A 27,728-nucleotide genomic window follows, 5' to 3' on the forward strand; every position below is an offset into this window, starting at 1 on the left:
AGAGAGGCAGCATTTGGGAGGTGTGCTCACTGCCCTTTGTATCCTGAGAGCCACTGAACTCACAGCCACTTGTCTGTTTCAGAATGTCTGTAAGGCTGTGGAGGAGACACAGCACCCGCCCACCATACAGGAGATCAAGCAGAAGATTGACAGCTATAACAGCCGGGAGAAGCACTGCCTGGGCATGAAGTTGGTAAGTAGAACTTGCCATCCTTACCCAGCATCCTTTCTGCCCCTTCTCCGCAGGAACAGCGACTCCTTTACAGCTCACTCTATGCTCAGGCCCAGCTTTCTGTGGCCTCAGGGACCCAGAGAAATAGCATAGGCTCCAGATACAACCTCTGTCCCAGTCACTCTCTGGCTACTTTGGGAAAGTTTAGCCTCTCCTTACTGCAGTGTAGAATAGAGATCTCCATGCCCATGCTTAAGAGATCTTAGGGGAATTAAATGACACTGATGGAGGGGCTGGGGGCTCGAGCCCCAGGAAGCCCTTGACCCGGGCTGTCAAGTTTACAGTGCTCAGACGGTGCCCCTGACCTTGACAGATTCAGAGTTGTTTTTAAGGGCTGACACCAGGAGAGCCCTGCCCCCTGCTGGTGACTGAGAGCAACTGGCTCTCCGGTGCTTCCAAGTTACCCAAAAGCCTGAGAAAATGCAGACGCCAGTCAAGCCAGAGTTGGGCTGGATCTCCCAAGTTGAGAGGTAGAGAGGAGCCTACAGACTCTGCCTTTAGAGTGAGACCCAACAAAGACCACTGGCACCTATCTAGCAGACGGTCGGGGTGGCTGGGCTAAACTTCTCTGGTAACTGGGCTCCAGACCTCCTGGCCCATGAGAAGAGTGGGTTATCTCCAGTTCCTCTAGATAGGAGACTCAGGAGGGAACTCGGGTAGGCTGGCTGAAGTGGCCTGTCAGGTCTCCTGTAGTTCACAACCCAGAGTGGCAGACAGAATCAGGTGAGATGTACCTCCCTCTTGCAGAGTGAAGATGGCACCTACACAGGTTTCATCAAAGTGCATTTGAAACTCCGCCGGCCAGTGACGGTGCCTGCTGGGATTCGGCCCCAGTCCATCTATGATGCCATTAAGGAAGTGAACCCTGCAGCTACCACAGACAAGCGGACATCCTTCTACCTGCCACTTGACGCCATCAAGCAGCTACACATTAGCAGCAGCACCACTGTCAGTGAGGTCATCCAGGGGCTGCTCAAGAAATTCATGGTTGTGGACAACCCACAGAAGTTTGCCCTTTTTAAGCGGATACACAAAGATGGACAAGGTATGAGAGTTCCCAACCCTTTCCCAGTCTGCTAATGCCCACGGCCACTAAACTTCACTGTCCGTCCTGGATGGGAAGTGTGGGCTTCCAGGCAGCAGGTCTGTAGCCATCTGTGTAGTGTTGGGATTCATGGACGAGCCAACATGAAATCTAGGCAGGACCAGGCAGCCCACGCCTACTGTGCCCAGCTCCATGCACATGTCCTCCATACAGGAAAGACACACCCTGGGCTCTGGTCTCCTAATCACTGTAGTGGGAGGGAGTCTGCCCACTGCTCCTCTTCCTTTGGAAGATGCTGTCAATGGAAACAGGGCTAAACTTTGCCATACGGGGATGGAGGCAGTGCCTTCAAATGGTGGGAATGGAGGGCTCTGAGCCACCACTGCCTTGCCAGGGCCACACCCATGAGAAGAACCATGACTCTTTCCTTGTCTGCCCAACCTGTGCATTCCAAGCCCAGGCCCCATCCTGTCCTCTTTTGAGACGAGCGCCCAGCCCTTCTTTCTGTTTGCAGTGCTCTTCCAGAAACTCTCCATTGCTGACCGCCCTCTCTACCTTCGTCTGCTCGCTGGTCCTGACACCGACGTGCTCAGCTTTGTGCTCAAGGAGAATGAAACCGGAGACGTAGAGGTATGTCTGGACCCTTTGCAAAAACCAGTCCTGGCTGGCTAGGTGAAGCCAGACGGGTGCTGCTGTCCTAACTGCAGAGTGTAGGTGGGGCTGCAGGACTGCCAGAGGCTCAGTGCTTAACCCAGGATCATCAGTGTGGCACATCACAGGAAAGCAAGTTACAACCTGCATAAGGTAAAAGCCGTGGGACGGATTTCATCTGCTTTGTGAAAATAGGGCTGGTATAGGGGTGGGGGTCACACTGAGAAGCTGTGTTCAGGCCCCACCTAGTTCTGCCCTAAGGCCCCAAGCTCCAACTCTCGGCTCTACTGGACATAGACATTTCTTAACCATTTCTTTTTCTCCTAAAATGCTGGTTTCCTTTTCAAGGGGGTCTAATCAGTGTTAATCTCCTGGCAAAAATGGGGTCAAATTGGGCAGAGATCCTCCAAGCCCAGAATACGTGGGTGTGGTCTCCAAGGAGTAACTGGAAGAGGAGGGTCTGAGAGTTTATCAGTGTTCAGAGCAGGGTTGCTTTTGTTGTTTGGAGAAGTTGGGGGGCTGGCAACGAATTTTGGAGGATCAGGAGGGCAGATAGGGCTCCACACTCATTTAAACCAGGATAACTCCGCATGGTACTGAGTCTGCAGAAGCGTCTGTAGGGAAAGGGATGCCCTGAAGGCCTGTGCACTCTGCGGGCTGTGGGTCTGGGAGGGCTGATGCAGCTGTAGTCTGCATTCTCCTGCTGCCAGCCCCATGACCGTGCTTTCCCCACCTCTCTGTGGACCACAGGTTTCTTATTATCCAGTGCGGGGATTAAACCAAACACACCATAAAATACTCCCTTGTGCTCAAGGAGTCTCAGTCCTTCCTCCCACGTGGAGGGATCAGCCTGACCAACTAGAGCCAACTGAGAAGTGTCCAGGGTGCGCATGGTATGCTGGCTCATGAGAAGGGGGGCAGCAGGTGAAGTGTGAAACCTGATGTCACCCATCTGATGAGAGGTGTCTTCCACCTGCCCATGGAGAGCACGTCCAGCACCAAAGTGAAGACCTCAACTGCTGCTGACTCCTTTAACAACAGGGTGTATGGGCTGGGAAATCCACCAGGTTGCCAGACTTGACCATTTGTGGCTAACGTGACCGTTGTGTACAATACACAAATGTCATTCATGGTACTCATAGTGTGCATGGCTGGCTCACTGGAGCAGCACAGGGCCTCCAGTCATGTCAACATCTAACCATTTCCCCTTGTTTTCTCCTCCTCCCCTCCTCCCCTCCTCCTCCTCCCTCCTGCCTCACAGTGGGATGCCTTTTCCATTCCTGAACTCCAGAACTTCTTAACTATCCTGGAAAAAGAGGAGCAGGACAAGATCCATCAACTGCAGAAGAAGTACAACAAATTCCGGCAGAAACTGGAGGAGGCCTTACGAGAGTCCCAAGGGAAGCCTGGGTAACCAGCTTACTTCCTGTCCTCTCAGTGCCCTCCGATTTATTTTATTGTTAATTATTTTGCAATGAACAGTTATTCTCAAGGCACCTCTGATATGTCCACCTGTGCCTGCCCAGCAGTTAACAGATGTGGCACAAAGTCTCTTCCATGAAGTGTCTGTGCAGGGTTTGATTCCTGCTAACCCACCACACCATGGCTCTGGAGATTTTCCGTCTGGGATCAGAACTCCTGTGGAATGACCAGTATTTCCCCTGTTCAATCTGCTGGCTTTTCGGAAACCAAATGGTTGCCTCTCTGCTCACCAAACTCCAACCAATCACCAGCTGGCAAAAAGGAATGAAAGGTTTTAGAGCCTGGGTTCTTTCTCTGGATTTAGTTCTGTTCCTTTTTCTTTTTTCTGCCACACAGAGTATATTTATGGGTCAAATGTGGCATATTCATTTTGGCTAAGTCCTTGAAAGCAGGAAAATGCTCATGAAAGGACTGTCGTCCTTGCCCCAAGGTGCCTCTTCTTCTCTTGTGCTAGACCCTCGGTCAGCCTGAGATTCCAGAAGCGACATCTCTCACTGCCCAGCAGGCCGCATGCTGCAAACACAGACACACACGCACATCTGTGTGGGACTTCGGCATGTCTCTTCCAGTGTTGCTATGTTGAAATCTTAACTTAATGTTGCCATCTTTATGGGTTTCTACCAAAGAGAAACCAGCCATTGACTTATCAATTTTAGTTTCCTGCTGAGTCACCAGAAGTATTACAGCAAAGCACATCCAAGCCGCTCGTGGCCTGTGCCTGCAGTGGGGGCCTCTCCTTGGCCTTCAGCTCCACCTCCATCCTCCAACTTGGGAGTCCTTTCTGGTGGGAAGCATGGTCTGTTCACACAGCACGGGCAAACCTGTGGGCCTGACTTCCCTGGTGACTTCAGTGCCTTTTTGTTTTCAGAGAAAAGAGCAGGGCATGTTTGCTTGTAGCTCTCCTGCTGGCTTGCCCCAGCAGGAAGTAGACAGTGGTGCTATAGAGCAAGGACAGGAGGTTCCTCAGAGCACAGGGCGACGATCACACACCTCTTTCCCATCAACCTTCCTGATCAGGCTTTGACTTTGAAGATTCGAAATTATTAGACTGCACTGACAGCATCAGATTAGGACTCCAACTCTTGACTAATTCAAACTTAAAACAAATTAGCCAGACTATACCACCCAGTAGCCAGGACACAAAGACGCTCAATGCGGAGGGAGAAAAACTTGTCCTTTTAGAAGAAGGCCAGTGTTCCAATCGAGCCTCCAGAGGAGACTGCTTTCATGTTGTGCTTGCCTTTCCACACCCCTCGGGTTGTTTTAAGCCCAAGCTTCTCTGTGTAGCCTAAAAAGTCCCCTCCCAGCCCAGGCTGAGGCCACATTGCTCCTGTCCCAGAAGAATGCCAAATCCCTGTCATTCCAACTGCATTGTTTTCAGAGCTGCAAAAGCACCATGAGCTGGCGACTCTGAGGCTGTGCCTGCCATAGCCCCTGGCTCCCTGCCGCCTCAAGCTCAGCCTTACACTCCCCTCCCCTGAGAAGTCCCCCTTCTGCTGTGTATTACAGGGACATACGGAAAGTCATTCCCTTCATCCTGCATGTGTGTGGCATTAGGAGAAGGCATGGCTCCTGCTGCAAACACTGTGAATGCTGCTCAGACCTCCCTCCATGGATGGCTATTTTATTTTTGACAAGAAAAAAATTCATGTATATATAAAATGTATATACATATATATGTATATACACATAGGGGCATATAGCTATATATAAAGAAAAGGTGTTTATTCAGAAAGGGATGATCAGATTCAGACTTTAAAGCACAGTTAGACCCAGGACCTCTACTGAGGTTGAGCCTCTGGAAACATGGAGTTCCTTAAGTCTCGGAGGGGTCTAACTGCTGGTAGTGCCTTCTATGGTTGTATGGCTCTGTGGTTGTTTGTTTTGAGAATATTTTCTTTCTAAATGTCTTTCTTATACATGGTTTTTTTTTTTAAATGAGTAATAAAAGCTTACTGTAAAAACAGTTCACCATGGAAATGTCCTCATTGAATGTCCTCATTGAATGTCACCATCTTATGGAGAGTGGGCCGGAGAGGAAGACTGAGTAAGCTTGGGAAGGAAGGCTACCACTCACATGCTTTTGAGAAAACAGCCAAACAGTGGCTGGCTCGTCTCTGCCCTCCAGCACTGGAGAGGAGAGGGGACGTACAGCAAAGCACATGCTGGTGTTAGGAAGAGCAGGGCTTTCTGGACACAAAGGTAATAGCACTTCTCCTCTGGAAGTATTGACTGCGATGAAGATGATGACGATGATGACGACAATGATGTGAATGTGTCATTGATGATTTCAGCTGCAGAGAGGGCTGAACTGGTCCCAAAGCAGCCTGCATTTTTGGCCCCTCTGATTTCCAGCAAAGAAATCTCTTTAAATTCAAGAAATAGCCACATAAAGTTTTAACTAGGGAAAACACCACCTACCTTTCAGTGTTGCTTGTGTATCTCGCAATGCACATGGCTTCAGGCTGCAGGGGCTCTTCAAAGCTTATCCAGTTCTGCCCCTCTCCACCAGGCATCCTTAAAATTAGCCAATCACAGGGCAAATGAGGTAGCTCAGTGGGTAAAGAGGTGCTTACTCACAAGCCTGCCAATCTGGGTCTGATCTGTTGGATCCCACATAGTGAAAGGAGAGACCTACTCCCACAAGTCTTCTGCTGGCCTCTTCATGTATGCTTTGGCAAATGTGTATCACGTGTATACACACAATTTGTGTGTGTGTGTGTGTAGCCCTAGCTGTCCTGGAACTCACTATATAAAACAAGCTGCCCTCAAACCAGAGATTTGCCCACCTCTGCCTCCTGTGTGCTGGGATTAAAGGTATCTGCCATTACATCAAGCTTAGACCCAAAACTTTCAGCCAACATCCAACCTCTGCCTAGCCTGGTCCTGCACATCTTGTATTAGATCCAGCCAGGTGGGTTTGCCTGGTCCCCACTACGTGAATCATATCCAGCCCCCAGATCTAGCCTGGTCACCCTTGCCATACAGCCTCCACCAGCTACGGAAACAAACCAAGTGAGGAGGAAGCCGACAGAATCTTTGCCAGCTACTTGTCGGACAGAGGATAAGGTCCAGAATACAGAACTCAAAACCCAGAAAGTCACAAAAGCAAACAATCCATTTTAAAAACTGGGCTAAGGAACTAACAAGAGGTTTCTCAAAAAGGAAAACAAAAACGGCTAATAACTACATAGAGAATCCATTGTAGCCTGACTCAGCCCCACCCTCTTATATATCTCCACGCCATCCAGAGGGGAGGAAGGTGATTCAGTGCTAATGTGTCGCTATTCCTGGAAGAAACAGCCCAGCACAGGCCTGGCCTGGCACAGCAGAGAGCCACAGTGAAGAGCAGAGGCCCTTCACGGGCTTTGCGTCCAGCAGGGAGTTGAACTTGCACAGCTCAGCCCTCCAACGGCAGCAAAGCAGAGGAGGGTGTGAGATGGCAGCTCAGTGTGCAAGACAACTGTCAGTACCGTCCACACGCCACTCCTCAGGCACAGCCCTGTGCAAAGGCCTGGCTGTGACAGGGTCCTGCTACAGTGACCTTCTGGAAGGTACTTCCAGGTCCCATATGTGCAGTCCATGCAGACAGAATCAGTGAGAGTAAGAGATTTACTTCCCAGGGAAAAGGACTGTTCTTGGTTTCACAGCAAAACCCTCCCTCCTCCTCCCTCCCTCCCTCCCTCCCTCCCTCCCTCCCTCCCTTTTCCTTCCTTCCCAGGTTTAAACGGGTTACTTGTTGGACAGCAGATGAGCAAGCTTCTTTTACCTCAGTGTGTAAAAAGATGAGAAAGATAAAAAGTAATTCATTCTTTTTTTTTTTTTTTTCCTTTTCTTTTTTTTCGGAGCTGGGGACCGAACCCAGGGCCTTGCGCTTCCTAGGCAAGCGCTCTAACCACTGAGCTAAATCCCCAACCCCAAAGTAATTCATTCTTAACGGTAAAATGCAAGAACTCGGAAGGCGTGTATAACTACACAGCTCTTATTACCGTCTCCACTGAGAGCCCTAGATGGAGAAATGACCTGCACAGACCAACACGGGATGAGGGATGGCTTTAAACACTGACTCATGTGCGATCGGATGAACACACAGGTCCTCTGTTGTGCAGTGATTTTAGGGAATTCCTGAGTCCTCTGCAGACTGAAGAGCCTGTCCATGAACCCAAGCTTAAGAAGCTGGGGCTAAGGAAGGCGTTGTTCCTCTAAGACTTCACGACAGCAAAGCTACCATCTTGGAGTCACACTGCAAACTTACTCATTGGTGGCCGTGTGCTGTACAGAGCTGGGGAAGAAGAAAGGTCACATAGAAACCCGTGTTCTGTGTTTGTACTGTTCTTCTGTCCACTGGCCTAAAGTCTGCTGCAGCTCAGAGTTAACTCGTTTTGTTTGCTGTGGCTGTTGACAGAGAAATAGCCAGGCTGTTTTCTATGGGACAGACCCAACAGAGGCAGGAAGGGACAACAGGGCAGGGCCTAGCAGGTTAATTAGGTTGTAGGAGCAGTAAGTAGGAAGCTGGGGTCTATCTGGTAGAGGAGCTTTAGCAGCAGGAGCGCTCTGCCTGCTGTGCTTTGGATGGACTTCCCTGCCTCTAGCATGGAGCATGAACTCAATCACAGAAACCACATGAACATTTTCACTAAGTAACACATAAGAGTGATTCAGATTTAGATTTGAAAGAAAAGCTTTCAGTAAAGAATTACAGTTTTTATTTGCAAAAGTTGAAAATGCTCATATCAGTTACCAGCTCAGAACCTGGGTTCCCATGGGATCCACTGCATATAATGAGTCTGTCACTTCTTGCCAGGTTTGGGGGCCTTTTCTAGGCCTTGGATGTATTTTCCAGGGAGCCGATACTCTTCTACAATCCAAAGAGAAAATCTTCAGCGGGGCCTGGTCTCAAGTCCCTACTGCCCATCCCTGTTTCCCACGCCCCTTGGGCCCTGTAACCTCCTGACCCTCCCTATCCACTAAGCCCAGTGTGCTCCTCCCTCTGTCAAGGACCTGTGATTCCAACACATGACCCGCCTTCCTCATCCTGTCCAAGCTCACCTGGCGACACCTTCTGAACTGGATCATTTACCACACACTGAGGTGAAGGGTGCATTTTGATCATTTATACCTGCGGGCTACCAGCTAGATCAGTGGTTTTCAACCTTCCCACTGCTTTGACCCTTTAATACAGTCCTCATGTTGTAGTGACCCCAACCATAAATTATTTTCATTGCTACTTCGTAACTGTAACTTTGCTACTGTTATGAATCATAGTGTAAATATCTGTTTTCCCTGGTAGTCTTGGGCAATGCCTGTGAATGGGCCATTCAACCCCAAAAGGGTCACAACCCACAAGCTAGAGCCACTGCTCTAGATGTGCTGAGAGGAAGGCCATGTGTCTGTTCAGGTGCATGTTCATCCACTGTCTTCTGTCTCTTCTTAGTCCCAAGCCCCCACATGAAAGAGCTCAGGGTTGGGTGCTAACTGCTGTGGGCTGTCATAGCATGAGATATCTCTGCTTATTAGGCATGTGCTATGTACCCGTCCTGACTGTGGGACAGGCTTGAAAAACACAAGGTCTATCTCGAGTTCTATTTTGCAGAGGGTTCAGACATGACATGAAAAAAATCAGTGTCTGATCAGAAACATCACCGCAATGGGGAAGCACTGATGCTGGTAAGGTTTACTACATTCAAAGGGAAATGGGCTACCCCAAGCTAAGCCGGTGAGCCTGCGAGGACAGACAAGACCAGGGCTATGAGGCACACAACACAAGGGGACGGCAGGTAAAAGCAGGGAGATGTCAGTGCCCGGGGTATTTGTGAACAGTAGGAAAGTGGCTGGGGTAGAGTTAGGGTGTGTAAGGAAGTGGGGGAGAGAGCCTGCAGGGAAAACAGGGCAGGCTGGGAGAGGCTTGTTCCTCAAAGTCAGGGACCTATTCTTGAAGGCACAGGTAAAACAAAAGGCCTTATAAGGAGAGTGTCGAGATTACTACTTTAGAAAGCTGGCTGAGGCAGAACTGTGCAGGATTTAAATGAAGGGCAAAGAAGACTGAGAGGAATCATAGGAACTTTGGTTCTAAAAAATAAAGATTCAGAGCCCTGCTACAGTACTTAAGAGTTAGGTGAGCTCCAGGCAAGGTACTTAGTTTCTCTGGACTCGGTTTCCCCATCTGCAGTACAGGCAACAGTCCTGCAGCATAGGTCTAACCAAGGACATCCCTGTGACAGCACTGCTGGAGCTCACCACGTGATTTCTACAAAGGGAAGATCAGGGGGAAAGAAAGCTAAGGATCTATAGGATGGAGAACAGTGACTGTGAAGGGGCCAAAGAGCTGAAGCAGACACGTCTGCTCACTGCTACAAACTGGCGAGGCTGGGCACACATGAATGGAGACTGCTGCCCCTTGATGAGTCACATCCTGTAATACTCCCATTGCAAGTTGAAAATAGGGTAAACTGAAAAGCTGGAGAGACGCTCAGCAGTTGACAGCATTTACTGCCCTTCCAGAGGATCCAGGTTCAACTCCCACAATCCACCTGGTAGCTCACAGCTGCAGCTCACATTTAAACTCCAGTTTCAGGGGATCTGACACCCCCTTCTGCCCTCTGAGGGCTCCAGGCACACACATGGTGCACAGACACACATGCAAGCAAAACACCCATGCTCATATAAAATTACTTTAATTGAGAGAGAAAGAGAGAGAGAACACGGCAAATTGAGAAGGCACATGATCCGGCCAAGCTTGAATACACCTTAGCTAAGTGACTCAGCATAATGTGGCCGTCTGGTTGGTTCCCTGCTGTGGTCACATGACTGAAGGGGGGGGCGCTCTTGTTGCGGCTACCTAGCATTTCATCAGACTGTCTAGCCAATGCTGGCTTTGAAAGAGTCCAGACTTTAAAACCTGAAGTACGGTTTCTACAGAATGTCTATCTCTTGCACCACTGCGAAGAAGACCCACCATAAAGACTGTATGGGCACAGGTAAGATGTTAGAGTCAAGTGAGTCGGGGGCAGGATCTTTGCTAAGCCGCCCAGTGTGTCTTCTTAGAAGGGCTACTCACCAAGCAATAGCTGGCCGAGGTGGTGGATCTGGTTTCCCTGGACCTGCACCTGCAGACTGTCTTTGGCCCCAGGGGCAGGAGAGACGATGGTGCTGGCCTGACACCGCTGCTGGAGAATGGCGGCCACTGAGCATGGATCTAGACCATAGGTCTCCAAGTTCCGGACCACAGTCACCTGGGGACAGGAAGCTGACAGTGGGTGTTTGTGGTATGCTCTCTGCTCTAAGAGGCCTTTTGGCAGCCACTTCACCCAGGTTCCAGGATGGTTCTCTAGCCTTGGAACTCTGGTGCCTTTCTGCCCAAATATTTATATGTTCATGTTTCTAAAATGACCTTCTCTACCTCACTCAATATCTATGTTGACAGATACATTCTATCTATGACATAGATTTAAGGGTTTTTAGCCATGGAGAATTAAAAATATAAGTAAAATAGTATGGTGCCAAGCACGGTGATACATGCCTTTAATCCCAGCATTCAGGAGGCAGCTGAACCTCTGTGAGTTAGAGTTTGAGGGCAGCCTGGTCTGCATAGTGAGTTCTAGACCAGTCGGGGCTACAGTAGGAGACTCAGTCTCCAAGTTAGCTATGTGACTAACACAAAACAAAACACAAAAAAGTGCAACAGTGTGATAGAATACACGCCCATTACCAATCTCACAGCTGTGAACCCACAGGCAGCCTGGGTCTACTCACACCCCATCCACTCCGGGTGCCTACATCACGTTACAACAAATCCTCCTACACGTCGATCAGCTCATAGACAGACACTGCAGCATGTGTCTCCAAAGGTTAAGGACAGAGTCTCAACTGTGTCTCTCTGACTGGCTTCAAACTCTCTGTATAGACAAGGCTGGTGTCGAACTCAGGGATTCCCCTGCCTTTGCTTCCTGAACGCTGGGATTAGAGGCAGGTACCACGAGGCTGTGTGAGATAAGGACTATTTTAAACACAAAAACAAAACTACTATCCCAACTGAGAAAGAAACTGACGGCTGGGAGCTGGCTCTGTGGGTAAGGGCGCTTGTTACACAAGCCTGGTGACCTGCATTCAGTGCCTGGGACCCACAAGGGAGATGCAGAGAACTGACACCACAAAGCTGACCTCTGACCTCCATACATGCACTGCAGCATGCATGCCGCCCTCCCTAACTCCAATAATGACGATGACGATGTTGACGATAAGGATGTTTTGTACCTGACAGTCCCTTAAGATCACATAGCTAAAAAAAAACAAAAAAAAACAACAAAAAAAAAAACCCAGTTTAGGGTTGGGGATTTGGCTCAGTGGTAGAGCGCTTGCCTAGCAAGTGCAAGGTCCTGGGTTCGGTTCCCATCTCTGGAAAAAAAAGAAAAAAAAGAAACAACAAAACAAAACAAAACAAAACAAAAAAAAAGATCACATAGCTAGTCAACGTGGCTTTTCTGTCATTAACAACAAATGAGAAGTATGTGACGTCAGAACAGAAAAGGAAGACAGTAATGCTTTCTAAAGACCACACTCAGGGTCAGAGAGATGGATGGCTGAGTGGTTTACAGCACTTGCTGCTCTTCTAGAGGACCTTGAAGTTCATTCAATTCCCAGCAATCACTGGGCAACTCCCAACCTTTTAACTCCAGTTCTAAGGGATCTGATGCCCTCTTCTGGCCTCCATGGGAACTGCATGCATGTAGTATCCAGAGGCATGCAGATAAAAAAACCCAGAGACACAAAATAGAAATTAATAAATCCTTTATAAAAATAGTAATAAAAACCACAATCCAGGGCTAGAGAGATGGCTCAGTGGTTAAGAACACTTCTCTTCCAGAGGCCTCAGGTTTGATTCCCAGCACCCTCCTGGCACCTAACAACTGTCTATAACCTCAGTCCTAGGAGATCTAACACTCTCTTCCCGCCTACACAGGCACCAAGCCACACATGACACACAGACATGCATAAGGCAAAACACCCACAACATACAAATTAAAAATGAATATGTAAAAGTTACAGTCCTCCTCTTGCTTTGAAACAGCTAGAGATGACCAAGGATTGCTACCAGAGTAGGCTGGGGAGGGCTGCTATACAGTGTCTTTTGAAAAGCTGTGTTTACAGACAAGCTCAGACTCTAAGAGGCTTGAGAGTCACATCAGAAAGTCAGTCTCCTCCCGATGCATGAGACCCTGGCTGCATCTGCCCCAACAAGTGGCCACAAACAAAGAACCTGCCCTTGCCGACCTCTGGAAAGCAACTCATCACTTTATGAAGCACCGACTTCATTTCTGGACAATTCTATTATGAAAAAAGATTCGTGCTTTACATGTACAAGAGCATTTGGTGTAATGTCTGGCATGAATTACTGCTAGGTAAGGTTAGCACGAGTGGGTCTCCTTTAGGGGCTACTTTCTGCTAAGTCGTCTGGCTGATACACAGCCTTCATGAGGTCACGTGGCAAGTATTACCTCCATTCTCACAGAAGGAGACTGAGGGCAAGTATTACCTCCACTCTCACAGGAGACTGAGGGCAAGTATTACCTCCACTCTCACAGAAGGAGACTGAGGGCAAGTATTACCTCCATCTCACAGAAGGAGACTGAGGGCAAGTATTACCTCCATTCTCACAGAAGGAGACTGAGGGCAAGTATTACCTCCATTCTCACAGAAGGAAACCGAGGCACTGGGTGCTCAGTAAGCTGCTCGAGGTCAAGGAACGAGAAAGGACACAATGGAATCCAAAGCCTCAGCCCAGAACCACATGTCTGCCAACTTCTGTTTTGAGCCCAAGCCTGGGGGCTCAGGATTCCGACCTGTCTTTCTTTTTCCTCTAGATAATGCAGAATAAAGGCGCTCGCTGCTTGGTCAGAGGACAGCATTTGACACATTTTGAGGGCAGTTACAATTTGTTCCTACAACTTTGTGTTCACAAGCCGAAATTTTTACAAGCTATTTTCATTGAGCAAAGCCCAAGAGGTAGACTGTAAGAGACAGAGGCCTATAAAGTAGTGCCAAGGAAAACTCAAACTAAAATAGTATTCACTTTTCAAACAGGCTCTAGCAAGTTTCTTAGTACAAATTCCCAGAGGGCAGGAGAAGCAGTTTAATGACGCCTCTCACCCAGGACCAGTGCAGGCACCCAGCATGGTCTCTTCCAATCCAAAAGCCTCCAATCATATCAACAAACCAGACCGTAGCAGGGAAACTAAGATCCCAAACACCGGATCTTTCTTCTCTGGGCGGTGGTAGGGACAGAACCCAGGGCTTAGCATAGGCTAAGCATAAGCTCTGTGGCTGAACTGCACAGCCCCAGCCCCAATATTTTTTAAATTACCTTTTTATTATAAGTCTTCAGTACAAGGGTGATATCAATTGGACAGAGTTTCCCTTTCTTTATAATGGGTTCCTGGCCAGGAAATGTCACTTGGTAGGCAGGCTGCAGATTTTTCAAACACCTAAAATGAAATTTGAGTTATAAGTAGATCAAGGCAACAGACAGCATCTTCTCTGCATCCTACAACCACGAGCACTAAGTCCAAGCTTTTGTAGCAACCTGATTTGCAACCTGATTTGCACTGACACCACCAATGAACTCAGTGTCTCAAAGCTCCCCAGGTGTAGTCAAAGCTGACATCCACTGCCTCAGAGACGGGAACAACAGTGACCTGAGTGCCTGGACACTCTCCACGTGCTAGGCCTCCTGGGAATCCATTGTCTGCTTTGAGGAGGTTACTACTTAGAGGAGGTTACTCAAAAAATGTACCCCACCAGCTTACAGCCTCCACGTGCTATTTCACATGTGTCACATGCTCTAGCAATGCAGTTTTTACTTACGAGTCTGTGTGTGTATGAAGTGATGCACGTATGTTTGGGTGTGCTTGTGGAGGAGTGCAAGCACCTGCATGGCAGGGTGCACGTGTGGAGGTTAAAGAACTACCTCAGGAGTCAGTCAGTCCTCGGCTCTCACTGTTTGGAACTCGGTCCCCTTGTTTTCAGCTGTACGACCCGTGAGCTATGTACCAGAGATCCTTATGTCTGTCTCCATCAATCACAGGAGGGCTCAGATTACAGAGCTGGCATTACCTGGGCACTGGCACTCACTCAGGGACCCAGGCTTTACCCACTGAGCCAGCTCCCAGCAACCTTTAATAACAATGTATCTTTATACAACACTCAACTCTACAGTAGCTCATGCCTGCACCCTGCACCCTGTACCCTGCACCCAGCACCCAGACGCACAAATTCATGGCCACCTTAAGCTCATCTCAAACAAACAAAACAAAACACGAAACCAGAAAGTCAACTAACTCTGCCGTCATGGCACAGAGCACCCTAACCCTTCATTAGATGAGGCTGTGCTCCAGAAGACTCAGAGACTGTGGCGGGATGGTCGGCATGAGCTACACGCTCTGCTGCATCCCAACAGGAATTATTTTCAGCTATGGTTCTACAGAACAAAAAGTATCAAGCATCTTTCCTTTGAAGACAACTCCCCAGCCTTAAGTGGCTCTTTTATTGAAGTTATTTAGGTCTAGTTAATGTTTCTTTTCTCTGTCATGTTCTTATGCATAATGGCTCAAACTCACCAAAGCTCTCCTTATCAGAATTATTCAAGCCTATGTTTATGGAAGTCACAGACTTAAATAGTAACGATTTGTATGGGCAAAGGGTACGTATGTAGTTTTTGGGGTGGATGTCTGTGGGTGCATGCACGTCGAGTCCAGGTCAATTCTGGGTTCCTCAAGCAGCCTCTACCTTGTTTTTGAGGCAGAATCTGCCGTTGCACCTGAAGCTCATCAGCCTGGCTGAGCTGGCAAAGCCAATGAACTCTGCTCCCCAGCCGTGGTTACATATGTACTCGGCCGCAGCTTACTTTTACATGGGTTCTGGAGATCTGAACTCAGCACTCATGCTTCCGTCACAGGCCCAGACTAAAGAGGGTGGTGAGCACTCTGAAATTCTGGGGTAGATGCTAAGGGCAGTGGTGTAGAAAAGTGAAAGGAACTCCCGGTCCCTGTTACCTGGTCAGGAGAGAGTCCCACGGAAGCTTCATGACCAAGTGCTGCTCATTTTTCTCTAAGATACAGTCACATAAGATGGGATCCAACTTCACCAGACTACAGGGAAACAGGAATTAGGGCAATTTTAGACTCAATCTCATTGTAACCAAATTGAGAGCGCCCATCACCTGTGCCCTCTGCGCCATCCAGATCACTGAGCTGTGGGACCGGAGGCCATCAGGAAGGAAAACCCACTATTGGGAGGACAAAGAGAAGTAAATGATGGAAGAAAATGTGGGAAGAAGAAACCAGGACTCTTGGCTCAGTTCCACTATGTGACTATAGCTTTCAAGGCTTGGTCTCAGTCAGCAGGCTAGCAAGGAAGGATGGAATGGGTATAAGTGCTATCCGCTGTGGTCATTACAGTGTATATGCATGGACTGAGCCGTTGCATAATATCCGAATAATTCAGGCTGTAGCCATTTCTAAGAAAAGTCATAGCAAAAACCCACGATGACTTTGATCAGTATACTTCCAAGGTTGCATTTCCTGACAACAGCCATATGCACTTGAACATCAGGGGCGGACATACATGAGATGTATGCACTAAGCTTACGGACCACACTGACACCATGTGACTGACCTGAACCCCAGGCGACAGCCCATGGTTTGCAAACACTGAGCCTGCCTGTTTCTAAGCTGCTTGTAATCGTCTACTCTCCATTCCAGAACCCTTCCCATCCTTTGGTTTTAAAGTTCTTACATTTATGTATGTGTCTCTGTGTGTCTACAAGTGCACAATGCTAGGTGCACATGTGGAACAATTTGCAGAAGTTGGTTCTCTCTACCGTGTGGGTCCTGAGGGTTGACCTTAGCCCGTCAGGCTTGGCAGAAAGTGCTCTTACTCACTGAGCTCTCTGGCAAGCCCATTCCCTGCACCCTTTACTGTCTGTCTGTAAAAACAAAGACCCATGGGAAGAACAACAGTATCAACCAACCAGACCCCACCCCCTCACCCCAGAGCTCCCAGGGACTAAACCACCAACCAATGAGTACATACGGAGGGGCCCCATGGCTCCAGCCACATATGTAGCAGAGGATGGCCTTGTAGGACATCAATGGGAGGAGAGGCCATTTGTCCTATGAAGGCTCGACGCCCCAGCATAGGGGAATGTCAGGGCAGGGAGGAGGGAGTGGGTGGGTGGGGGAGGGAGGATGGAACAGAGGCTTTCTGGAGGGGAAACCAGGAAAGGGGATAACATTTGAAATGTAAATAAATAAAATATCCAATTAAAATGAAGACCAACAAAACAGTCTATCCTGATTCTGCCGCCACTCACTTCCTGTTGTCTGCATCCACCAGGTTGTTTCTCTTGGCATAGTCAGTGATGATCCTTCGGACCTCACTGCCCTCGAGGGTGCTCCCCTTCCTAGGAGAGAGAAGTATCCAGAGGTTAGTTCAAGCTGGACCTGGGGTCTAACTGCAAGCATTCAGACTCCCTGCTTAGCAGGGCACTTTCCTTAGCTCTTGCCTTCCTTTTCTGCTTTTCCTGAGGGAGACAAGCAGGGCTACATGAAATGCAACTGCAGATTGAGACCTACTCTCTCATCTTCCTAACCCAAAAGCCACCCCCAGGAAGGGGGTGTGACTCGGAAGGAAGACGGGCAGAACAGGTTTGCCAGACACAGGAAAACACTACCGAAGATAAGGGGAAAGTGCAGGCAAACCACGTAGGGAGCAAAGGGAGTCTCCCAAAACTCACTTGTGGCCAGACTCCAGGAAGAGCTGGGTCATGTTGGCGGGGACGCAGTAGAGGGATTTTATATCTGGAGGGAGATAGGGCTTTTCCCTGCTACCTTCCTGGACAGTCTGGGAAGCCAGGGACGGCTCGGGGACGACGAAGGATGTGATCCTAAACCCAGCAAAGAAAACAAAAGCACACATTACACCAGCGCCTGGGCAGCCGGGTCTGTGTCCCTAAACCAACTGAGCTGCAGGGACAGCCCTACACTTACCTCGGGTGCCTCCAGTCCACAGCCACGATGCTCTCCACCCCTTTGCTCAGCTCCTTGACTTGGACAATCTGCTCCTGCTGCATGTGCTGCAGGAACTTAGAGAGCTGGGGAGAGAGGCCAGTATAGGGGCTTCACTGACTCTGCCCATGGAGCACCTAGGAGGGCCAGGTCTGCTGCGAGGTGGGGAGTGAGCATTGTGACCCAGTTTTTGCTGTCGTTAGACTAGGAACCGAAAGACTACACACATTCCCGCAACTTGAGGAGCAAGAAGCTACTGGAGGGCTGGAGAGATGGCTCGGCAGTCAAGAGCTCACCCTGGGGGCTGGAGAAAGAGCAGCAGTCAAGAGCTCACGGTAGGGGCTCAGTGGGCAAGAGCTCGCACCACTCTTGCAGAGGACCCAAGTGTGATTCCCAGCACCCACGTTCAGTGGCTCACAGCTGCCTGTAAACCCAGCCCCAGGAGCCTTCTCTGGCAGCAGAACTCGTGCATCACACATAATTAAAAATAAAACCAATGTAATAAAAAGAAGCTGCTAACCTAACTGGTGAAGCTGTCAGACTAATCAGATAGAAAAGCGCCAACGGGGAGAGAGGAGAGGGTGCTTGGGCGCAAGGAGAGTCTCATTATCCACAGCACCTACAATCATGAGGCCTCTAAGCTCTGACTTGAGCCTTGTATACAGGGCTTCCCACATCCATCTTCCATCACATGACTGTGACTGTGTGGACTTGCAAAAGGGTGCAGGCGCTTACCTTTTTATAGCTTGACTTCTTTATATCCAGTTGCTGTCCTTCAGGACTAAGACAGATAAAAAGGCAAGTTAGACCAAAAAAAAAATAAATAAATAAATAAAAATGGTACCTGCCTGACACAAAGTAACCTTCTCAGACTGTCCTTGCCTCCCCCAGAGTCCAAAAGAGGCCACCATTCTAGAGCTCTCTGGCCAGTTGTGGTATCAGAAACAGACAGGGCTTACAGGCTACTCTGAGTCGGAACTATCCAATGGCACTTTTGTGGTAACGGGACAGCTCTGTCTAATATGGTAGCTACTAGTCATCTGTGTGGCCATGAAACACTTGAAACACCTACTGTGACTGGGGACCTGAATTTTAACTTTAATTTAATTTGCCCCATGTGATTAGTGACCACTGTAATCAAACATAGCTTTAGAGTCCTCTGACACCAGAGAATCTCCTGTGGCCTCACAAGTTCCACTTCAAAGTGAGCCTTACCAACTGCAAGCTCACCCCAAGGGAAGGGAAGCCTGGCTATACCAGAGTTCATACAACCTCACTCTGGAGCCTACTAACACAGCCACACCCTATCTGTTGTCTCAGTCACCTCAGTACTGAGACAGCGACCACGATGGCCTGAAAAACTAAATTATTTACTATCTGCCTCTTCACAGAAGCAGTCTACTCTGCCTGCCCAAAAGCAGTTTTAGGGTACTTGGGGATAGAGGTTCCTAATGAAAATTGTGATTTCTCTCTCCTCAGGGCTTACATTTTCTCTCAAAACCCAACATTCAGTAGCAGTGGGACTGTGAGGGAGACCATCCTAGCACCCACTCGAGACCAGCTCAAGAAAAAGTTCCGGAAGCCCATTTCCAAGTCACTTGCAACCCTCTGTGAACAAAATGCCAAGGATCCCAACACCACCACTGACATGGGCACCTTAAGGCCATGCATAGACAGAGAGATTGGATTAATTACCACTTTCAAACACAGAAGCGCCTGAGGAGCACACCACCTGCTGTAAAGCAGGGCAGGCTGTGAGTACAGGGAGTGGGGTTGACTTAAAAGGCAGGGCCACCGGGCGGCCTCATTCACTCACTCTCTCTCACCCACTCATTCATTTTAAAGGCAGAGCCTCGCTGTAAGCCAGGCTGATCTGACACTCAACAGCTCAGACCAGCCTTTAGACTCACTCCTATCTACCTATCTTACCTCAGCCTCTCAAGTACTGGGATTATAGGCGTGAGTCACAAACCAGGTTGTGGGATATTCAGAAAAGACCCTGCTCTGACAGAATTGACGGGTGCTTGGTATAGGTCAGGCTGTGACTACAGGAGATCTGCCTTAGTGAAATATGCTGAGGAGGTGAGAGCTGAACCTGACTGGCTCCATCTTTAAAGTCAACACTCCATTTCCTGGTGGCTACACTCTCAGTGGGGTAGGTTTCACACATTTCTCCTCCCTCCCAGGAAGGGTGGAGTGGTACAGAGAGCTTCTTGACAAAGGGGATCAGGAACTCTTGTAGTGTATGCCAGGAGAGACAGCCTAGAAACACCTCAGCAGGAAGAGCAGTCAGAGGATCTTGGGAATTTTAATCTTAGGATCCTTTCACTGGATAAAATGGAAGGTTTTGAAGCCAAGAACCTAATTTACCTGCCAGGTCGACTCTCTGCTCTCCCACAGCATGTCACTCAACCAACCCCACCACCCCTGTCTTCCTTTACCACCAAGAACAACTGGGAGGCTGCATCTGGAGCCCAGCCCCACCCCCACCCCTCAGCAGTGCTTTCCGTACCAGCAGGAGAACATGTGACTGCCAAGGAGCGTGCTGGTGAGCAAAGGGAGGTCAGCTTTTTTGACTCGACTCTTCAAAGCATGCAGGAAGCACTGCTCTAACAGCTCATCCATTTGCTCTGCAAGGAAAGGAAAGAACCACATCCTTCCTGAAGCCACACTACCTGGGGCACGCAGCAGACTCTCCGGCCCTCTCATGTCACCTTGGCTTAAATGGAGCCCAACCCTAAGCACCAAAGCTGCCAGGTTGTAGACTTTGTGTGTGTGTAGCGTGAGTGGCAGTCTGAAGACAGGCTCCAGGAGTCAGCTCTCCACTCTCTCACCATGAGTTAGTTCTGGGGATTGAACTCAGGAAGTCAGGCTTGCCCAGCAAGTGCTTTTACCTGCTGCTCGTTGAGCCATCTCACTGGGTCCCTTCCAGTCTCTGAGTACTGATTCTTTAAGGGTTAGTTAGCCCACAGGGAGGACCAAATCCACAGTGCCACCCTCATTAGGACCAGAAGCCTGAGGAATTCATGGCTGGGAACTATCCAAATGGCAGACTGACAGGCACATAGGGGCATTTTTATGTAAGAAGTACAGAACTATCCGCCCAAAGAAGGGTTCTGCTCTCCTCTCCCAGAACAGCAATGCTACTCTAATATGAAAGGCAGGTGTGGCTTTCCACCCTGGGTATGAAAGCCATACCCTGAAGGGGCTTGCCATCCACGGAGTCCTGGCTCAGGGCGCTGGAGCTGGGGTCATCAGAGGCTTCTGTGTTAGGAACCTGCCCATTTTCCTCTTCTCCTTCCAGGCTCAGACTCCTCAGGTTTCCGTGCAGACCAAGGTCCGCCTTCTCTTCGCAGCTATCTGTGGGATCCAGTGGGGCAATGGCAGGTGGAGAGGACTTGTCTCCAGATCTCCTGGAAAAATCTGATGTCAGAAACACCAGGCAGTAGCTACAACACTCGCCGGCCCTGATCAGAGCAGAGTCAAGTCAGGTGTTTAAAGTCAGTAGAGCTGACAGGCAGAGGACCCCAGAGCAGCCAACCCATGTCCGTGCATCTCAACTCAATTACTCCAAGTCCAGGAAAGTCCTCTGCCCTGCAGTGTCCAGACTAGCTTGAGCTGCTTCCAAAACACACACACACACACACACACACACACACACACACACACACACACACACACACTCTCTCTCTCTCTCTCTCTCACTCTCTCTCTCTGTGTGTGTGTGTCTGTGTGTCTGTGTCTCTCTGTCTTTCTCTCTTTCTGTCTCTGTCTCTGTCTCTGTCTCTCTCTCTCTGAAGAGCTTAGCATAAAACGTTTGCTAACTGGCAATGCCCTGAGTCAATTCTCAACATAATAGCTAAGGAAAAAGAAGGCAGTTAAAGATAAACCACTAAAAGTGTTCCCTTCATAAGAGCAAAAACTAGTTAAATAGGAGCTGGGTGGTGGTGCAGGTCTTTAATCCCAGCACTTGAGAGACAGGGGCAGGCAGATCTGTGAGTTCAAGGCCAGCCTGGCCTATAGAGCAGGCTGAGCTACACAGAGAAACCCTGACTCAAAAGACAAAGCAAAAGAACCAGGCATGGTGGCGCATGCCTGTAATCCCAGCCCTCAGCAGGTAGGGGCAAGAGGACCAGGAATTCAAACATCCTTGGCTACATAGTGAATTTGAGGCTAACCTGGGCTATAGGTAGGGAAAGGGAGGGAGGAGGGAGGGGAGGGGGGAGGGAGGAGGAGGAGAGGGAGGAGGGGGGGGAAGGAAGGAGGAAAGGAAGGAAGGGAGAGGGAGGAAGGGAAGAAAGGAAGGAAGGAAGGAAGGAAGGAAGGAGGAGGGAGGGGAGGGAGGGAGGAGGAGGGAAGGAGGGGGGGAGGGGGAGGGGAGGGAGGGGGAGGGGAGGAGGGAAGGAGGGGAAGGGAGGGGAGGAATGAAGGTAGGGAGGAGGGGAGGGGGAGGAGGGGGAGGGAGGAAGGGGAGGGAAGGAGGAGGGAGGAAGGAGGGGAAGGGAGGAATGGGAGGGGAAGGGGAGGAGGGAGGGAGGGAGGGGAGGAAGGAGGAGGAGGAGGGAGGGAGGAGGAGGAGGAGGAGGGAGAGGGAGGGAGGAAGACGGGGAGGAGGGGAAGATGGGGAGGAGAAGACGGAGGGGGGGAAGCGGAGGGGGGGGAGGCAGAAGAGGGGGAGGTGGAGGAGGAAGAGGGGAAGGTAGAGACGAGGGGGGGAGGGGGGGAGGGGAGGGGAGGGGGGGAGGGAGGAGGGGGAGGGAGGAGGAGGAAGGAGGGGGGAGGAGGGGAGGGGAGGGAGGAGGAGGGAGTGAAGATTCTACCAGTTTGGTGAAATATAATCCCAGGGTTTGGTCTATTTAACACAATACAGACACCTGAACTACAAAACCCATGGACGCTGTGATCAAACAAGTGCAGTCTAATGTGCAGACTCGCGTGGCTTACTCCTCAACCTTAAGGCAGGAGGAAACATGGCTGCACACAGCAGCGCACACAAGTGTGAGTCCCTTGACCAAGATTACCTCGTTTAAACGTTACTGTCAGCCTGACAAACAGTAGCACTGAATGGGGCTTATTAATAAATAGTGTGTGTAGGCTGTCCTGACCAGGGAAATGTTTTTAAGTGGGGGATTTAAGTGACAGGATTCTTACTACGGATTACTTTCCAGAAATAACGATCCATTTCAGAGCCACAGACCTGGTCCTTGTCCGGTTGAGGTCACTTTTCCCAAACAATAAATGTTCTTCTCAAAAGCAGTAGATCTATGTTTTTTGGGTTTTGGTGGGTTATTTTGGAGGGGGTGGCTAAGGGGAGGGGTAGGCTGAGATAGGGTCTCATTACGTACTTCAGCCTGACCTGAACTTGAGAAGCGCTGGTGTGAGCTTTCTAGGTCCTAGGACTATAGGCATATGCATTGTTATAGGCAGAATGTGTGTTCCATAATGAGAATTCTGAGACGTAATACTGGAACAGTAATCAGTTGTCATCTGCTGTCCGACAGCTGATCTGGGTTCAGAAGCACCTGCTCGGGACCAAATGATGTGTAAAATGTACCTGACGGACAAAGCCACTACAGCTAGAACTATACGGACAGCATCACAGTGCAGGACAAGGCAAACAAGTCCTACGCTCAGGGCAACCGCCTGGGACAATTCCAGGCCTAGAAAGGAACCAAAGGTGTCTCTAGTTTCTGGTCTAGACAAAGAAAAATGTGTTTCTCCCACATTTGGCCAGCAGATGGCAGCCTGGAGCCGACAAGCTACAGGAGGATGCAGATGCACCTGGACAAACCCCTGCACTTGTGACTCCTCCCCACCCGGCTCCCATCCCCCACCCCACTTCATTGCACTCACCACAAGTGGTCCTGATAAGTGTGGAGCACAGAGATGCCTTTTCCCTTCAGGCCTGAAGCCAGCATCTGAGCTGTGGACATGGCAGCTACTCCGACTGCAACGGGCGCTCTAGGGAGGAGGGCAGGGAGGAGGCTCAGGCAATGACTCTTGGTTTCTCTTTATAAAGGAGCAGTAGGAGGTGAGGGCCAGTTCAGTCAGTGAGGAAACGGTTCCCCTCTAGCAGGCATGATGCCTGGCCTAAGACAGCAGCAGCAAGCTCTGAGACTCTGTGAACATACTACAAACCGTCCCGCTGTGGATCAGGATAGGCAAACTCTGTGTGTAACTACATCTCCATGGAAAGACAGGAGAAGTGATGCAGTTGAGGGGTGCATTGAACATGGTGAAAGGCAAGAGAGTGTTACCTATACAAGAAGCTAAAGAGAGACAGCTAAGCACACTGTGGTATTTATTGTAGACTGGACCGTTGAATGGGAAAAGGTACTCACAACAAAACAAAACAACAACACAACCAACCCTTCAGAGATACAAAGAAAGGCTTGAGTATGTCCCAGTATCGTCCCAGTTTAGGACAACACCCTTAGCTGTGATGACTACAATGGGTCACATGAGATGTGTCCATTGCATGCTGGGAACTCTGCACCTTCTCTTCCGTTCCTCTATGAATCTAAAGTTATCTCTACAGTGAGTTGTAAGCATTCAGCAGCAGCAAGCTTCCTATGTGTATCAGATCTGTAGGCTCTCCACAGGCTTGCTGCCATCCACCAAGGCTATCTACTCCTTCAGGAGAAACTATTTTTCCTTTCAGTTCTTGGCCCGTGTGCTTTGGAAGCAGTCACTTTCCTCCACCTCCCCTGTACCTCTGGTCACCACACATACCCCACGCACAAAAGGCAATTGTCTGACACTGTACCTGTTCCCCACCAAGGCAATGGCGCAGAGGTCGCCTTGCTGTACCTGAGGCAGACCAGTAGGGGGCACCACTACCCCGGGCAGCATCAAATCTGTAGCAAATAGAAATAGGACAACTTACTTAACCTCATTTCCATGCTTGGCTTTATCACACAGCCATCTGCTTGACACATGTCAATTACACTACCAGCATGCTTGGCTTTATCACACAGCCGTCTGCTTGACACACGTCAATTACACTACCAGCCCTCCATTTCGGATCTCATAAATAAGAGTATGGTCCGCTACTTGCTAAAGTTCCCTAGTGATTTAAATTACAGCATGTGGCAGGTCACAAACTGCTTTCATATTACTCATAAACGGCTTACAACAGAATCAGAAATGTCCAGAAAACTCACTGATAAGTTAGAGGAATAACTCTCTCTCTCTCTCTCTCTCTCTCACACACACACACACACACACACACACACACACACCACACACAGGGAGTAGATACAGTTTTCAACATGAGAACACAAGAAATGAAGCCGTATAAGGTGGCGGATAATTACTGAAGAGATTTCAAGCAGTAACTGGAATATAGAAAAGTTCTCTTACCTGCTCCCCCGACCAGTTTTTCAAGTACCAGAGGCCATGTTATAAAGGCTGGTAGAAGATCAGGATGGGACCACAGTGTGTACACTGTACCAAGAGAGACCCAGGAAACACTTATTAATAAGCACTGCCTGCTGGAGATTTAGAAAAGCCATACACTGTGCTGCTCACTTTAATCAGAATTCAGAAAGAAAAGCAAAAACACCTTGGTTCAAGGTTACAGAGGCTCAGAAAGTCTTGCTAACAAGGCTGCCTTCAGGAAGGAAGCAGAGACCTAATGACATCTGGGAACTGGAACTGCTGACATTTGGTGGCACCCGTTGCTACTACTGCAGGATGGCCAGCAGAAAATGACCACAGTGAACTAAAATCCGGGCTCTAAACTCCGTGGAGAACAGGGTTCTAACCCCATGGAGGACAGGGTGCCTGTGTTCCCTCATATTCCATCTCCCGTGCATGACTTCAAAAGCAAATGACCCCAAAACAGACAGCCAGTCTATAAGAAAATTTGAAGCTTTCTCGTATTTATATTTTGAGTCCTTATTTTCATAGTAACTGAGCAATAAAACTCCTACAGGAAAAGAAGTCTGTATTCGTCTTCAGATACAGCAGTGAACTGGAGGGAGAGTTGGAATCGGCCTAGGAGGAAGAGCCCGGAGTAGGGACAAAGGTGTCGCTGATATGGAAAAGAGAAAGGAGATCTGTGACAGAGATAAAAAGCAGAGACTCTTACTGGGAAAACCCACTGTGAAGCGGCAGCCCACAGGAAGTGTGTGACTGATGCAGCTTATTCCAGAGCCTACATTTTCTCCACTGTGTTAAGAAAAAGCCTTCTTAAGGGAAGGACAGAAGGAGTTGAAAGGGTTTGCAACCCCATAGGAAGAACAAAACTATCAACCAACCAGACCCCCCCAGAGCTGCCAGGGACTAAACCACTACCCAGAGAGTACACAGGAAGAGACCCATGGCTCCAGCTGCATATGTAGCAGAGGATGGCCTTATCTGGCATTAATGGGAGGAGAAGCCCTTGGTTCTGTGGAGGCTGATGCCCCAGTGTTAAGAGGATGCTAGGGCGGTGAGGTGGGAGTGGGTGGGTGGGTGGGGAAGCACCTCATAGAAGCAGGTGGGATAGGGGGTTTGTGGAGGGGAAACCAGGAAGGGAAAGAGTGTTTGAAATGTAAATAAATAAAACAACCAATAAAAAAATAAAAGAAAGAAAAAGTTTTTATAGATGGTTTACACTATATTTTCTTTTACATGCTCTAAAATTCCATCTTTTGCAACACCTCAACGCCCTCCCAATACTCCAAGCTCCTTTATCTCACAGCTCTGCATTGCCATTTTTCCCTTTTTTTTTTTTAAGTCTGTTTTTATCCCTCTTAGGGCAATTTCTGGTCTTGAAAGGGTCAGTTTGAAAAACATTAGGTCTGAAGAGATCCTTAGGAATAGTATGGGGAAACTCTGTATTACTTTATCTGAAAAGGCATGTTTATGAGGGATAACGAATACCAAGCCAAATAAACAGAGAATCACGAGTGTTACACGAGGACTATAGTCAGGGCATTCGATCTTATTACCACACCTGTTGGATACAAGTTTTTCTCCAGTTCAAATAGGATGGGGTTACCACCACTCGTGTACACAGTCACTGCATCCCCTTTGTGAGCGTACAACTTCACAACGTTTAGTTCTTCCTTTCCAGGGATCAATTCAGAGACCTGATCTGTTCCGAGGGTGGGAAAAGCAACTGTCACATCGGCCCGAAGTTTTCTCCTGCAGAAAGCACACCAGCACCATGGATGGTATCTTCTCGATGGACGTTAATAAATACAGACATTCAGGATGACTAAACAAATCATAAAGGCTGAAGAAAGACTGCCTGGTTCCTGATGCCCCGTTCTCTGCCTCCCCAAAACCTATTCTCTTTATTCATTACCTCGTCTATTTTCACAACCTCCTGGGCATACTGTTCCATCGAAACAATATTTTCCTTGAACAGTCGAAGTTAGTCTTTGGAAAGTCATTGGAAACATAGATGACCTCACATGACTTCCCCACTCCTGTCTTAGACTGATTGGCAATCTGTCAACCTCTGATTAAAAGGCTACTATGGCACCAAGAATGATACCTAGAGAAGGTTAGTTCCAAAATCCCTGCGGAGCTATCCATGTCTATGACACTGACTGAAAAGGGAGAGTTAACATCTCTCCTTCCCATAGCTTCCTTATGTTCTGCCACGTCACGGCACTGGTCTCTACGGCCAGGAATAACCATTAAGGCAGTTCCCCGTATACTTTTAGTTTTGGTACACCACCTGAGTTCTCCCGTGGGCTCTAAACTCTGTGGTGGACGGGGTGCTTATATTCCCTTATTTTACATCTTCCACAAAACCTAGTTTGAGCCCAGTACACGCTAACTCAACTTTATTGCCCAAAAGACCATCTGGAAGATAAAAGAGACACCCCCACACTTTATCCTCAAAACTGTTTCTAAGATCCCTGCTTGGCTCCCTGGGGTCTCCACGTGCAGCCTTACATGTGTAGGGGCCTCCCTAGGCTAAGTAAAAATATGCTCTCCCTCACCTGTCCGATCCCTTGATGGCTGTGTTGGACTTGACCCGAAAGGCCTTAGCGAACATGTCTGCTCGAGCAGCCCAGGAAAGACAAGAAGAGCACAGACGCCAGGAGCGGTCAACAAAACGAGGGTGTGGCAGCTCCCCGGCCCTCAACCCTGGAGGCAGCCATGCTGAGGACTCGGCGCCAAATAGCAGCCGGCTAGGAACCCCGGCACGTAGCTTTACAGCCCTAGCCCTGATGCTGGCCGGTCCTAGTCCCGGAACTGACGCACGCCGGGTGGGATGGGAAGGGCGGACTCCGGAACTTCCGGTCCCGGTTTTCCA

General features: G+C 49.1%; 2 protein-coding genes across 5 annotated transcripts in view; one reads left to right on the forward strand and one right to left on the reverse strand.

Moving 5' to 3' along the window:
• Positions 1-3,367, forward strand: part of Rassf5 (Ras association domain family member 5) — a 64,302-nt gene extending 60,935 nt beyond the window's left edge. For both annotated transcript variants that reach the window (XM_032914740.1, XM_032914741.1), the window contains 4 exons: positions 83-193; positions 980-1,277; positions 1,792-1,907; positions 3,190-3,367. In XM_032914740.1, coding sequence (XP_032770631.1) covers positions 83-193; positions 980-1,277; positions 1,792-1,907; positions 3,190-3,342 — 678 coding nt within the window. In that variant the 3' untranslated portion in view covers positions 3,343-3,367. The remainder of the gene's footprint in view (positions 1-82; positions 194-979; positions 1,278-1,791; positions 1,908-3,189) is intronic.
• Positions 3,294-27,671, reverse strand: Eif2d (eukaryotic translation initiation factor 2D). Of its 3 annotated transcripts, XR_004389297.1 has the most exons (17): positions 27,412-27,671; positions 26,412-26,602; positions 24,833-24,916; positions 24,237-24,327; positions 23,324-23,431; positions 20,669-20,883; positions 19,983-20,100; positions 18,206-18,251; positions 17,453-17,556; positions 17,200-17,349; positions 16,777-16,866; positions 15,458-15,553; positions 13,771-13,891; positions 10,468-10,642; positions 5,832-5,927; positions 5,367-5,425; positions 3,294-3,661 (listed from the first exon to the last, which is right to left on the reverse strand). XR_004389297.1 is itself a non-coding variant. In XM_032914739.1 (15 exons), exons 1-15 carry the CDS (start codon positions 27,465-27,467, stop codon positions 8,201-8,203), a joined length of 1,713 nt encoding a protein of 570 aa, XP_032770630.1. In that variant the 5' UTR covers positions 27,468-27,671; the 3' UTR covers positions 8,094-8,200. The 3 variants fall into 3 exon arrangements, 1 of the variants encoding a protein (XP_032770630.1); XR_004389296.1 differs by lacking the exon at positions 5,367-5,425; XM_032914739.1 differs by lacking the exons at positions 3,294-3,661; positions 5,367-5,425; positions 5,832-5,927 and adding an exon at positions 8,094-8,268.
• Positions 27,672-27,728: the final 57 nt, after the last annotated feature.

Source organism: Rattus rattus, chromosome 10 (genome assembly GCF_011064425.1).
Source record: "Rattus rattus isolate New Zealand chromosome 10, Rrattus_CSIRO_v1, whole genome shotgun sequence".
Lineage (NCBI taxonomy): Eukaryota > Metazoa > Chordata > Mammalia > Rodentia > Muridae > Rattus > Rattus rattus.

What these genes read in the sequence shown, in the direction of transcription:
- Eif2d (XM_032914739.1), bottom strand. Translation starts at nt 27,467, where the DNA reads ATGTTCGCTAAGGCCTTTCGGGTCAAGTCCAACACAGCCATCAAGGGA. An exon ending in AAAACTGGTCGGGGGAGCAG is followed by an intron (nt 24,328 to 24,832) that starts GTAAGAGAACTT and finishes TATTTGCTACAG; the next exon opens with ATTTGATGCTGCCCGGGGTA. An exon ending in GTGGATGCAGACAACAGGAA is followed by an intron (nt 15,554 to 16,776) that starts GTGAGTGGCGGC and finishes GTTTCCCTGTAG; the next exon opens with TCTGGTGAAGTTGGATCCCA.